The 13,085-nt window shown below is 46.3% G+C and overlaps 4 protein-coding genes across 4 annotated transcripts; 2 read left to right on the top strand and 2 right to left on the bottom strand.

The window, feature by feature from the left end:
• Positions 1 to 357: 357 nt before the first annotated feature.
• Positions 358 to 4,646, bottom strand: GGS22DRAFT_152551 (fungal-specific transcription factor domain-containing protein). The gene is made up of 6 exons (XM_047959700.1): positions 3,839 to 4,646; positions 3,728 to 3,752; positions 3,496 to 3,513; positions 3,266 to 3,390; positions 783 to 3,188; positions 358 to 725 (listed from the first exon to the last, which is right to left on the bottom strand). The coding sequence occupies exons 1-6, from the start codon at positions 4,021 to 4,023 to the stop codon at positions 659 to 661; spliced, it is 2,826 nt and encodes a 941-aa protein (XP_047822694.1). The 5' UTR covers positions 4,024 to 4,646; the 3' UTR covers positions 358 to 658.
• A 1,597-nt stretch (positions 4,647 to 6,243) lies between these two features.
• GGS22DRAFT_184434 (uncharacterized protein) lies at positions 6,244 to 8,164 on the top strand (the record flags this gene model as incomplete). Its single annotated transcript, XM_047964190.1, has 2 exons — positions 6,244 to 7,676; positions 7,807 to 8,164. 2 exons carry the CDS (start codon positions 6,244 to 6,246, stop codon positions 8,162 to 8,164), a joined length of 1,791 nt encoding a protein of 596 aa, XP_047822693.1.
• Positions 8,165 to 8,272: 108 nt separating this feature from the next.
• GGS22DRAFT_184433 (uncharacterized protein) lies at positions 8,273 to 8,698 on the top strand (the record flags this gene model as incomplete). The annotated part of the gene is made up of 1 exon (XM_047964189.1): positions 8,273 to 8,698. One exon carries the CDS (start codon positions 8,273 to 8,275, stop codon positions 8,696 to 8,698), a length of 426 nt encoding a protein of 141 aa, XP_047822692.1.
• A 541-nt stretch (positions 8,699 to 9,239) lies between these two features.
• GGS22DRAFT_152542 (GPI ethanolamine phosphate transferase 1) lies at positions 9,240 to 12,826 on the bottom strand. Its single transcript, XM_047959699.1, has 5 exons — positions 12,384 to 12,826; positions 10,760 to 12,318; positions 10,520 to 10,707; positions 10,326 to 10,470; positions 9,240 to 10,269 (listed from the first exon to the last, which is right to left on the bottom strand). Exons 1-5 carry the CDS (start codon positions 12,559 to 12,561, stop codon positions 9,316 to 9,318), a joined length of 3,024 nt encoding a protein of 1,007 aa, XP_047822691.1. The 5' UTR covers positions 12,562 to 12,826; the 3' UTR covers positions 9,240 to 9,315.
• Between the last annotated feature and the right edge of the window lie 259 nt (positions 12,827 to 13,085).

Below are 13,085 nucleotides of genomic sequence, written 5' to 3'. Positions count from 1 at the left end.
CGACCATTGGACCCCTTTAGGAACATACAATTTGACAAGGGTATGCACGTCATGTACTATGTATGGCATGTACATACTTCGATGTATTATGCCTTTAGCCCCATTCGGCTAGTGCGCTTACTTTTAGTGTCACCAAGATACGGCCAAGAATCCAAGACGGCTGGAACGGCGTTGTGGACACCGGATGCCCGACTTAACGACAATTAATTACGTACCTAGTAAGTCCCTTACTAGGTAGTAGGTTCCTTAAGAGACTTGGATAACTTCATATTATTATTCTCTTTTACTTACGTACCTACCTGGTAAGGGTAAGTAAGATTCATATAACTACCTAATGACACATATACAAAAATACACTTTCAATTATTCGAAAACCCAAGGACGATATTATACAAGTACACATACGCCTTCGCGTGAATCATACGTATATTTTCAATATTTGTCGTAGATGGCTAGTATCTCATCCGTATATCACAAGACCAATCTTCAGGCCGGTTATATAGGATCCATCTCGAATCAACACACCAAAACTCCGAGCAAGAGGGATAGTACAAGCCCCTTGCCTTGCGTCACGTAATTCATACCATGAAAGAAATCGGCCAAGGTATGATAATCACATATAATACCGTTCCCTTCATCGTACAGTTGAGCCCCCCACTCAGGTCATAGGCATATCAAGTCCAGATAGGTTTATTTCGCTCCCGTTGATGCCGAAGAATTGGAACCTAGAATCGCGTACCTATATTAGCAAAGTTCGGAGCTTCATAACTTGTGCCACGTACCAGTCTTCAACATTCAATGTAGCCGGAACCGGCTGTCCCTGAGCCGATCCCGTGCTCCAGCTGTCAGGGCTTTGACCATCCGGTAATGTTGTATTAACCTCGCCGCCTGGCCACAAGTTGTTATTCTGGGGTTGGAACCCTCCAATTCCTGGTTGCAAAAAACTGTTAGCTTGCTGGGGACTTGCAACCGTCGTTTTGTTCGGTATTCGAGCTTGGAACTGGCTGGTTTGCCCGGGCGACTGTGGAGACATACCAGCCTGTATCGGATTAACGAGACTTGGATCTAGGCTCTGTTGGTTTTGAGGCGGAGACAGCTGCGGTAATGGGATCTGCGAGCTCTCAGGGAATAGTTGGTCCGGCTGGAAATTCTCCCAGAGAGATTGTGAAATATTCGGCGAGTTGCGAGTCACGAGGTATAGATCTGGCGGTGTGGTCGGAAGGGAGAATGAAGGATTGAATGGAGTCGCAGGTCGAGTGTGTGGCCTGCTACTAGTCCCTCCCATAAAAGTGTCCCCGGATTTAGCGTTTGGTGAGTTGATAGGCGGCCCCATATGAGGTTGGTTTGGAATTGGTTCGTTCCTCGGGGTTTGCGGGCGTGATCGTTCGTACGACTCTTGATGCACCGGCGTGTTTATACTAAAGTCAATAGCCATTTCATCATATTTCCGTTTTGCTGCCGCAGCAGCTTCTTGTTGTCTTTGATGATGTTGCTCCAGTTGAGCCAAGCTCTGTTGTACTTTCTTATGTCGTTTTCCAGCAGCTTTCTGCAATCTCTCCTCTAGATTCTTATTACCTAATATAGATTCGAATAACGTGTATACCATCTTCCCTACAAGCCACACCCGAGAAACTTCCTTGAGCGCTTCCATGCATGTCCGGATCCGAACTTGCGTAACTTGTTGAATCGATGGTACAGGAGATCGCATTTGATACACGTGCATAATGAGAGCGGAGAACAAGCTATAAACAACGAATGCCGGGCAATAGCGGAGTTCATCGTGTGCTGACAGATTCTCAATGATGGATGTAATCATTCCTGCCGCTTGGAACGCGATATTCCGAGAAGGGTAAGAAGAGTCGTCTGGGAACCTCGCCGCGTTGCTATGATTAGGGGGCATATGTGCTCGGTGCAGGAGGCAGAGGGTAGTATAATAGTTAGAATGAAGTAGCGCGCTCCAGAAGTGATGCCGCGGCATCTCCCAATATACCAATTTAGGACAGTTCTGTAGCCAATCCGCCAAAGCCATATCACTATGAGTGAGATCGATAGCATTCTGACGTCGGCCCTTGGATGCTACCGAATATTGCTGCGACAAAACCAGACCCATGATCTCGCAGAGTTTGACGTATTGTAAGAAGAACTGGACATGGATGGGATCGGGAGCAAACGCGCTTGCATTATCCGGCTCGTCTTCAATGAAATCATCCTCAGTTAACATCTCAACATCCGAATCGTCTAGGTTGATATTGCACGGCCGCCCAAGCGCAACAGCAACGGATCGATCGCGAGTGAATAATGTCCACCAAATACGCTTCCATAACCTCTTATCGGCTTTGCTCAGTTGCGATGCTTCTACGCTTCTGTGCATCCCAGATCCCTGGGCGACGATGATAGCAACTCTGCTCCAGTAAAAGACATTTTTTGTAACGTCCTCCGGGCCTTCCCAATACCAACCCATAAGGAGCAAGGCCTGAACTATAGTCACGCGATCGTCCTCATAATTGGCATCGTAAAGAGCCTTTGCTCTCTTATAAAATGTCAACGCAGCCGGGGTAGTTGAGCCGTTGGCATCCATAAGCTGTTGGTTGTTACAAACGCGAGAACCAGCAAGAAGGACAGCTTGCAAAAGGAGAAGTGAAGGCGGGTTCTTTGGATCTCGATACTGTCTCATAAAACGAGTCTTATTTATGACAGGCACGATGGGGTGTACCCATTTAAAATAGGAGTCAATCAGCTCGTCGCAAAGGGTCCTAGGTGGTAGTAGGAAAGCTCCTCGTTGATGAAGGATATCGATCTCGATATTGTCTAACTCGGTCAAACGAGCCCTAGAACCGCGTACATTCTCAGGAAGCGGATAATGCACGACATCTGAAGCTCCTTGGCGATCGTGAACCAACAGCGTTAGGTTTGATGACTCTCCTAAAAAGGCAACCCGACCAGCTTCAGTAATAGGGGCTCTCGTAAATTTCGGTTTCATGATCAGGTTGACGTATGTATCGTTGTCGACTTCCTCTTTCCTAGCTTGGGTCTCGGAGAGAGTTGTCGAGGGTATACCTTCCGAGGAATGGTACACGGCAGGTCGCGCAGGGAAGGTATTCGACGAACCGGCATTTGGCGGCGGTGGTGCCGGTGTGGGTGTTGATAGTGGTTTTGGAGAGGGGTCATCGATGGTATCTCCACGATCGCTATAGATTCGCCAGTCAACCACCATACACTTTATTACCCTACTGTATTGAATAAGATGGAAAGACTATGCACACACCTATCCGAGTCTTTTGCTGCATTTGCCTGTGTTTTCTTCCTCTTTGGTTGTGGGATTTTGCATTCGATTGAGAAGGCAACACAGTTGGTGCACGGGACACCGAGGCTCGCCGCATCGCATCGCACCTATTATTCTGTAAATATCGATCCCCTCCTACATAAGGATTACGGTCGCATATTCGCATGTGTTCGAACTAGCGAATTAGAATAAAACAACGGATAATTTCGTACCTTCCTAGCATGGCATGTCTATTGGTAGCCGAGCAGTCAGTTTAAGAGGTTCAAGGACGCGAGGGAACGAGGTAAGAGGAATATGGGCCGCATTCTTGAGATGCCTCGGCATGTCTAGAATAATCCCACTTCGAGCCCCAGAGAGGTAGCTCGGGTCGCTTAGAATAGAGCAGATAAAAACAACCACCAACCCCTCCGAAAGGAATAAGACGAAAATTAATGAATTACGCACCTCACACGCTCTCGAAGCCCGTTGCCTAATCGAAGTTTATTCTCGGTCAGCCAATTGGTCACAGCCTCGGAGGCGTATACATGACACTACAACGCGAACGTTTCTACGAACCTTCGGAAACTCATTTGACCTTGCGCATTTTGGATTGACGCTGCTGACCCTGGCGGCGTATTCTGAGAGGGAGGCGTCGATTGCGACGGAGAATTCAAGTGCTGTTGCTGCTGCTGTTGTTGTTGCTGCTGCTGCTGTTGCTGATTTTCTGGTTCACCGCTGCTGGGATTCATCTCGACATCCATCGGGGTTCGTCGCCCACCGAGAACAATACAATGCGTATCTATATCGACAATACGAGCGGGTAGGCACGTGCCAGCCGGGTTAATATCGTCGTCGTATCTAAGAGAATGCTGTCGGCGAGCCCGGATTTGGGGTCAACTTTGTTGTCGCTCGCGATAGGATGAGAGAGAGTATCGACAGGTAAAATGTGTCTCGAAGATTATCCCAGGTGTCGGTCAGTAGGTTAGTAGGTAAGTATTATTTGGATAGTATGTTGTCAAAACGGGTTGCGCGTGCGCGAGGAAAAGAGAGGGTGCCCAGTTGCTGAATAAAGAATTTGGGGGACCACAAATAGAGGCGATGCGCTGACGGGATGCGAATTATGCTTGATGCGACCAAGGTAACAAGGTGACAAGGTGACAAGGGGAACGATGTTGAAGCGGATTTCGATTTTCACAAACTCCAGATTGTCCCGCTCTTGCTTCTGAAGAAGTTTTGAGATCTGGCAGGTGTCCCTACCGTAAACAGCTAGAGTTTCCAAGTATACTTCCCACTCGGAGCTTCCTATTTCCTATTATCGACCGTTTATTACAAGATGGATACCCCAGCGCCCGTAGCTGCCGGTATGGAGAAATTTGATGTCAACTATGACCGTACCTTGCATAGAAATCGGGCAGAGCGGTACAAACGGACATTGAGCATTTAGCGCCGTTTGTCCCTTCGTGCCACCTATCTTACTAGGGAGGTCAAGTACCTTCGATTGTTACGAAGTACGCATCTTACCTCCCAGGATCTATTGTATAATCCAGCACGGATCCGTTTAATAAGACAAGAAGCTTTCCTATTAGACATATTAAGGTAGCCTCAATTATGCCGTAGACATTTCTATCCTTGATTGATGTCATACAGATAAAGCTCCTGTCTCTATCCTTTGATATTTATTACAATTCCCGCCGATTACACGTGGTTAGATCTCAAAGTCGTGCCACCTCCTTGCCGCGTCAATTTTTCTAGAATCTATTCCGTGTTAAGGGGTACTCAGCCCTAGTTTGAGTACCTACATAGTTTGAAGCAATCCTTCAGGAAGTATCTTGGGTACGGGATTGTAAGTTAGGAAACAGTAAAGTCACTTGATCGTTTCGTGCAGATCTATTGATTGTTTGCCTCATAATTAGAAAGGTCAGACGATGGTTATGCAATGCACTCTCGATATCTAAAGAAACTATTTGCTCCGAGAGGGTCTGGTATTGTACTACCCTCGTTTATATACGTGTTGTTATTGACATGTGAATGCTGGATATGTCTTATGTAGTGGGAGGTTGAGTTTAGCGGCAAGTCCGCGCTGTTTTAGTTGAGTCTTTACCCCTGTCCCTCTAATAAACGGTCGGGCAATGAACTGGTTTCGGTACTTTCGTCCGTAATCAAGATCTAAAAATCCGGGGCGACTTGTAAGAGCTGTCATTGCCGTGAATTCTAGGCTGCTTTCTATCCCCGTTGACTGTGTTGCTTGAGGACGAGCTGCAGGTAAGTGTGTCTCAATTCGACTGTATGCAAAAATTATGACGACAGCGTTACTGATGCGTAATCAGGACATGTGACGCTGACTAAATACTACCCACTAGAACTTTTATTGGTCCAACGTTATTCACGCCATATGTAAGCACCTGGCAGCCGCTTGGCCTTCTCAACTAAGGGCTTCTTACAGGAAGGAGGTAATAGCGTCAATTTTATTGCCTCAATTCTTCTTAACCTATAAACTTATATAAGAATATTCCCAACTTTAAAACCAAATGTCTCAACTAATAGCCAACTTTATACTTATTAAAATTTCATAATATCACGGTCTAGTTGAACTCTTTTCTTTCCTAGTAGTAATAAGGGCATAATCGTACAGGAAAGCCCTCTTTGCTAGGTAATAAAAGGCGCGATGGTGAAGAAAATGGATATCACGTGATGTGTTGCTGCCCCTATTTCTCATACTACTATGGTTTAATAGTTGTATAATCATACTTTATACTTCATAACCTTATTCAAGACAAGGGTGAGTGAGTTATTATCTATACCCAAGTGTAGGTATTCTACCTATCAAACCCTAACCGAAGACTTAAACTCTTTTCTACGTCTTCACATGTATAAAAGGTAACAGATCACCTCAACAATGTTGATAGATGTACGACATCAGCTTCCATTCTTCACTGCACATTATCAGCACTATTTGTTGTTGGTTTCAGAACACTCCTAACATGGCTGGATGGAATGACTTACCTTCCGAAGTGAAGTTGATAATCTACGGATACCTATGTGACCACGATAGCGATCTTCTAAGACTACATGGCAAAGATTTCCTGCATAATTCTCATTTGTCTGCATACGCAACAGTATCACTAGAGTGGCAAGATTTCTTCGAGGGGCGGACATTTAAAAAACTAACTATAAAACAGTCAGACCTTCATGAGTTCGGCAAAGTCCTTGTTCCGCGTCGAAGACCTTTTCTACGTCGCTTGTGGCTACAGGTCGAGCTTCGGTCATTTTATCAAGACTTAGACTTGACGGAGGAAATTCCTAAAGAGCTTGACGAAAACGCTAATATCTTCTCGGATTCGATAGGGAAGCTATTCACGATACTTAAAGAGTGGGAAACTAGGGAGAAGACACAACCTAGAAAATTATCACTTACTCTTCTCTTTGACGCGTACTCACCCGATGATTCTCGTTCCTCGTATCAAAGATACAATGCGATGGATTATCCCCCTGGAAATAAACCTCCGACTCCTATATATCAATGCAGCCATCGAAGTCCTTCCAAATGTTCGTGTTTTAGATCAGATATCTGGTTTAACACGGTTCATAAACCCTGGTTACTAAATCGACAACCTCGTGAGTTTGACTTGAGTCAAATCAGCGCAGATTCGTCTCTTCGTTTACCGAAGTTGGACTTTGTTACAGGCTTTATTATCCCAAGGCAATTCTACGCCAACATACCTATTCTTAGCCTCATCGCGCAAAGCTTTCCGAATTTGCAACGTATTGGCTTTGAGCAATGGCGCCGCGCCGCGAAAGACAACATCGACGATTATACCCTTCTTCGCCAAGTCATGAAAGCTTTGCCGTTTCGACTTCAATGTTTCTCGGCTTTCCTAGATACATCTGTTATGCTATCGGTACGGAACAGATTTTCCAGGAGTGATATTCCTTCCACACATATGCTACGGAAAGCAAGTTACCAGTTTTACAAGATCGACGTGTCCTTTTTCATGGATGCCAGATACTTCTTCGCTACCTTCATGTATGGATTCTCGGGAAATGAGTATTGGCCGAATTTAGAAAGGTTCTCTATGACATCCTCCCTTCTCAGCCCGGATTCGAATGAGGGCTATACCAGTCTGCTCCTGGGTGTTGCGAAAGCTGCCTCACGCATGCCTAAACTTCGCATGCTTCAAATATGGTGGGGGTACGACGCTGAGCTTTGCGTATTTCGCTATACGAGAGACCATGAAGACCCGCTCATCGAATGGGTACGAACAAACACAGCGCCTGAAGGCCCGGGTGAGGAAGTCCTAGAGGCTTGGCAGGAGGTTGCGAACAAGACTTGGTATACCCCCGTACGCATCAAACAGACTGTTATAGCCGGTTTTGAGGCAAAATACTTTCAGTCTGTCCATCCTGTCATCAACGGGTCCGATAGGATTATACTATAATCGCCTGCTTAACGGTTGGAGCGGGAAGACGTACGCCGCAGGGGTGAACATATTGGGTATGATAACAACAATCCTGTTGCGCGGGGAGTTCTAAACTCATCTACCTAGGGACTTTCGATCATGGTATACATATAAACAGAGCTCCCTGTCTATGCAGCTCTTTAATGACTCAAGTCCGATGAGCTGGAAGCCAATCCGACCAAACCTTCAACGACTAAAATTCCGACAAAATGTCTACGAAAGGCGTCCGGAAAGCTACATGGAAAGGCTCATATTCATTGTCGTTGCCATATTTGGCGCTAGTATTGGTCTTGTCTCCGACGTCGTTCGTTTTGGCCTTGGCTCTTCATACATGATACGGAAAGCGAAAAGCGTTTGGATGAAGAACTACAGAGATCTCAATCCCGTAGTCCCCGTTGGTCGCCGTCACGCAGATGAACAAGGAGAGGAGATCAAGAATTGGTAGGATGCTGAAGGGCCGAGGTTTGGTGCTCTTGTTCCGGAACACTTGAAGTTGCATCATATGAGAGTTTGGTATACCTATAAAAATTGTGGTGCTCGAGATATAGCCGATATGTCTATCCCTACAGATCTCTACGTGCACAGAGTCCGACTGAAGCCTGGGCTTAAACCATGGAATCGTTCGAAACGAAGACATTGGACTCCCCCACAGAAGTACTGGTTGACCAAGCTGACACAAGAGTGTCTTGATGCTGGATTGTATGAGTCAAGTATGGCAGCGAATGGACATCTCTCAGACTGGATAGCTCAGCCGGTTCTTGTCGCGAAGAGGAAGGCCAGCAATACAGCTATTCCAATACCCCCGTTTATAGATGGAGAAGATCTAGAATCAGCTAGGCCGGGGAAGACCCTGAAGCTGAGGGCCACAGGACGGGCACCGAAGCCGCTGGTAGAGACCTCGCGGCATTGGCTCCTCAGGCAGAGCCTGGGATCAACAACTACTACTTCAACACCCTACCAGGATTCGCATAATTGGTAGCTCTGCTGCATTGCGCCTGCGTGCCAACGAAAAATACCGTCTCTGGCTGCTTATTTTAAGCGAAGACCTAATCCTTTTCGGTTTACCTTAGTGCAACGAGCCAAAACTAAACCCGTTGTTTTCTCATTCCGAAGATCTTGATGTTATAAGCTTGGTACCATGAGTACACGATTGCCTTTGCACTTCTCTCGTGTGCGGGTTCCTAGAAGTACGAGCCTGACAACCTTAAGAAAGGGACCATACAATTATAAGACCTTAGCATCGGTTTCAAGCTCTTCCGACAGATAAATAGTTCAGAATACCCAGGAAACATATCTTTAGCTCTGTTCTTAGTATCTGGTAGCACTGGCGTTGGGTGGTAGAGGTCGTTAGGAAAATGGGTCGTTATTAGTAAATCTCATTTCACCTATTGAATACGATATGCCTTCTTGAGGCTGTCCTCTTGTGACTGCTGTAAATGCACGGTTATGTGCTAAATATACGCAATAAACTTGCGAGGAGCAAGTCACTCACACATCGCCATTACCACGAAATCCACAAGTCAGCATATACAAATTTTTTTATTCCTATTTTTCATCTATGGGTGTAGGCAGCAAGCCTCGCATAAATCATTGCACCTATTTCTCATCTTCGACGGGCGACGAATCTTCATGTTTCACGTCCCCATTAGTCATTTCGACTGGTACTTCTGGCGTCTTCGCTGGTGTCTTTCCGTTCGCTACAGGTTTAGCAGCCGCCGGCTCGGGTGAATTATTAACCTCGACACCGGCAATGAACAACGCGCTCACGCCTTCGAGGGCAGCGACGAAAACGCACAGAAGACTAGCTATGGAGAAATGACTGATCGTAGACCCGATCTCGAGCCAGGAGCCCTCATCTTTCACCACCCAAAAGAAGTGGAGCGTTAATATGTCGCTTAGCGCCATTACAACCATGAAGAGGGCTGATGGCGCCACGCCTATCATCTGATTAAGTATGCCTAGGTTGGCCGATATGAGGGCGAATGGGATCATAATTTTTAAGATTAGGAGCGCCCCCTGGCTGAATGGATCGAACATTGGGAAGAGGCGGCATACGCTCTCCAAGCTGAATGAGGAGAGTGATGCGACGTTTCCGGTGCTGAAGAAGGCTGATTGGAGCAGGACGAAAAAGAATAACGCCACGCGAGCATCCGACAGCGCTAGTGGTCGGAACTTAGACACAGCCGGTTCTGTGGCTGCTTTGGCATTGCTTTTCTCTTCCGCAGATTCTCTTTTGGTTGCTTGCAGGAATTCGTATCCATGGTGCTCTAGTCTTACCCAGGTGACTAGCAATAAGTTGAAAGCAGAGTAGAACAAGCCTTCGTAGGATATCGTGAGGATAACGAAGGTGGGTGCACATGTTAGGAACACGACTAGAAGCCTATGAAGGTAGTGGTTATTGGGTTGAAGTCGATGAGCAAGCGGCATCATAAAAGATATAATTAGCACTAGCCATGAAACAACTTGATTCCCACGCGGAAGACCCTGCCTCGCTTGTAGCGATAGAGCGCTGTCCCGGGTTAAAATCATAGTCAAGAGGATGAGTCCAATCTGATGAAAGTTAGAGCGAGTTTTATACAGAGGTAATATAGAGGCAGAGTACTTACTTGAATACCAACCAACGACCTCGAGATATCGTTTCTCGTTTTAGCCGTAGTGGATTTCGTCGAACTTGAGGAATTGACCAAGAGTTTGTCTTCAAAGATCAAGAATGAAAGACCGACTATGACCATGATTAAACCACCAAGCATGCTATAATATGTTAGCTTAGAACCTCAAGATCATGGTTAAATTGACTTACATGAGTGGAACGTTCTCAGTCTTGTTTGCTGGAAGCAGAGTAAAAATGCTCATTAGCAGGCTTACTATGAACCAGGTTGCAGATATAGCAGCATGTTTTTGAAGGAAAGAGATCCCCAAGGTTAATGGATAGAGTGATCCGACAATAAATAAGGCGGTAAAGATTTCCCGATGGATATATCCCAGTGCCTGAATCATGTTATTATTGTGGATGGTTAGATGATTAGAAAGGGGGACATACCAGAGACTCGAGAATTCCAACGTAAGTGACGATGTTGATCAGGAGAGTAAGCACATTAGGCCCAGTCTTAATATGTCCAAACAATACCTGTCGTCCCTTGACCAAACTATCTCGGCGAGCGTAAACTTCTTCCCAGAAGAATACGGGAAAGAAAGCGTATGCATAGTACGTAATGGGCGAATGAACTATGATGAAGGACGAGTAAAGTGCGATGAGGACAGAGGTGAAAACTACGGTACTACCAAGAGTTCTCGAAGCCACTGTCGTCCCTTGCAATACATGCAGATCTAGAACGGTTGTAAGAGCGTACGCCATCCATCCAATGTAACCAATAGTGATGAGAGCCCTTAGGAACAGCCAATCGTAGGTCTGTAAGTAACGCATCCCCTCGAGTCCGATTTTCATCAGCGCCGCGGATTCTTCGATGGCCTCTTCGAAATTTCCTTTGTTGATTAACTCCTTGATATATGATATTCGGCTCTCAGGGGATGAACCGTTCTCCGCGCTTAAAGGTTTATATGGTCGGTATCTAATTTCGTTTTCTTTCTTGCTATTCTCTTTCACTTTGTACATTTCGAGGATCTCTTGAGCATTTACTAGTGACGCTTCGGCCTTCTCTTTGATATCGGCCGAGAGATATGATAGCGGGAGCTCACCCACAGAATTAGCTGGATACTCAACGCCAATTAAGTAAGCCATTAGGGCTGCAACATCGGCTTGCTGCACGTCATTCCTCCTGATTTGATCCAGGTTCCAATCCGAAGAATATTCATCGTGGCCGGGTGCGACGGCGCCCGGATACACCAATGGTTTTGCAACACCTGATCCCCATGCAATTAATGGTGTCCTGGTATTGTCTGGGTGGCCATCTCCGTGACTTCCCCAATCGCTCATGCCATGGTCAGCTGTGAAGACGAAGGCAGTCCTATCGTCACTATAGAATTTCTGGATCAGTTCAACTGTTTCCTTAACGCCTTTATCGACAACTTTAATATTATTGAGATATTCTTTCGAGTAGGGTCGATATGAATGGCCAGTAGTATCGAGTCCTAGGAGATGTAGGAAGAATACAATCTTGTCCTGTCTAAGAGCATCATTCAAAGTTTTATTCTTTTCCGCCGCTGCAAATAATTCTTTCACATGATCGAAAACGTAGAGATCTAGCTCCACTGCACCTTTAGAAAAGTCTTCGAACTCGGCGTCGTAATAATCTGCATCTATCCTGCCGGGAGTTGCACCATGTTGGAACATAGGAAGAATATCGGGGCTGCCCCAACTCCACGTGTGCGCACTTCTATTGAAGACGCTGTCGAAATTCACCGGGTTGAGCTTCCAGCCAGTTGCGACAGCAGAAACATCTTCGTAAAGCCCGGCAATCAGCGCAACATGACCAGGCCTAGATTCTGTAGGCACTCTTGTATGAGATACGCCAAATGTGCCGTGTTCTAATACGCGGGAACGTAGGTAAGGAGCGAGTGGTCTCGGGGTATTGTCCGCTTCGGTTTCTGGGTATGGTTCGGGATGCGACTGGAAAGCCTTGTCGGCGCGCAATCCATCACCTGGAGGATGTGGGTATTAGCAAGTGAAGTCTTCATAATAGCACATTGCAAAGAACGGTACACACCAACAAAAAGAACAAGTCGATCCGCCGGCGCTTTCACTCCTACAGGCCTCTCTACCTGGAACAGTTGCATCCCACTAACGATGGGGCTGACGAAATAGATATCGAAGATGGAGTATATATAAATCAAATGAAATACCATGGCTATAGCCAGGAATCTAAACCGGCTCGTTCCCGCCATGGCCGTATACTCTAATGGGCAGGTGGTGAGGTTGTGTCGATGCGGCGGAGTAAGCGGATGTAAACCGAAGGAGAGCCTGATCGTAGAGTCGACTTTTCAGACAGGCACAGGATATTGGTCAACCCGATCACGGCCCATACGTATGAGAAATGGAAAGTAGACAGATAGGCGCGGAATGTGCCGGTGTATAAGCCATGGGCTCGGACTAAGAATGGTGATTTTGCGAAAGAACGAAAGAATGGAATCCGAAAAAGACAAATCTACAAAAAGTTGGGATTGGCAAATTGGAAACTGCTCCCCTGGCTGCGGCCGTCAAGGTCCACTATCATCCGGGGAATCGCGTTTGCGCTTGCAGGGATCGTTACAGGGCTGATCACGTACCGACGTACCATGATTTCCTGCGGAAAGCTCCAATTAGCTTTACGGGTTCGGGGACGTGGCACCGGTCCGAAACGGCCTACGCCCGATGGATCCACTCGAATTATATCACAAAAATTAGAGAAAATTGTTGCCTTTATGCAAAC

This window comes from Annulohypoxylon maeteangense (assembly GCF_022496945.1).
Source record: "Annulohypoxylon maeteangense strain CBS 123835 unplaced genomic scaffold GGS22scaffold_2, whole genome shotgun sequence".
Lineage (NCBI taxonomy): Eukaryota > Fungi > Ascomycota > Sordariomycetes > Xylariales > Hypoxylaceae > Annulohypoxylon > Annulohypoxylon maeteangense.
The sequence above is the reverse complement of the archived record's forward strand: the minus strand, read 5'-3'. Positions and strand labels throughout refer to the sequence as shown.

Bases quoted from the DNA above. Each gene is read 5' to 3' on its own strand.
- GGS22DRAFT_152551 (XM_047959700.1), bottom strand. From the start codon at position 4,023: ATGGATGTCGAGATGAATCCCAGCAGCGGTGAACCAGAAAATCAGCAA. The intron at 3,189-3,265 runs GTGTGTGCATAG...GCGAATCTATAG, and splicing joins GCAGCAAAAGACTCGGATAG to CGATCGTGGAGATACCATCG. The intron at 726-782 runs GTACGTGGCACA...ACGCGATTCTAG, and splicing joins ACATTGAATGTTGAAGACTG to GTTCCAATTCTTCGGCATCA.
- GGS22DRAFT_152542 (XM_047959699.1), bottom strand. From the start codon at position 12,561: ATGGCGGGAACGAGCCGGTTTAGATTCCTGGCTATAGCCATGGTATTT. The intron at 10,708-10,759 runs GTATGTCCCCCT...AACATGATTCAG, and splicing joins TTGGAATTCTCGAGTCTCTG to GCACTGGGATATATCCATCG. The intron at 10,471-10,519 runs GTAAGTCAATTT...AACATATTATAG, and splicing joins ACTGAGAACGTTCCACTCAT to CATGCTTGGTGGTTTAATCA.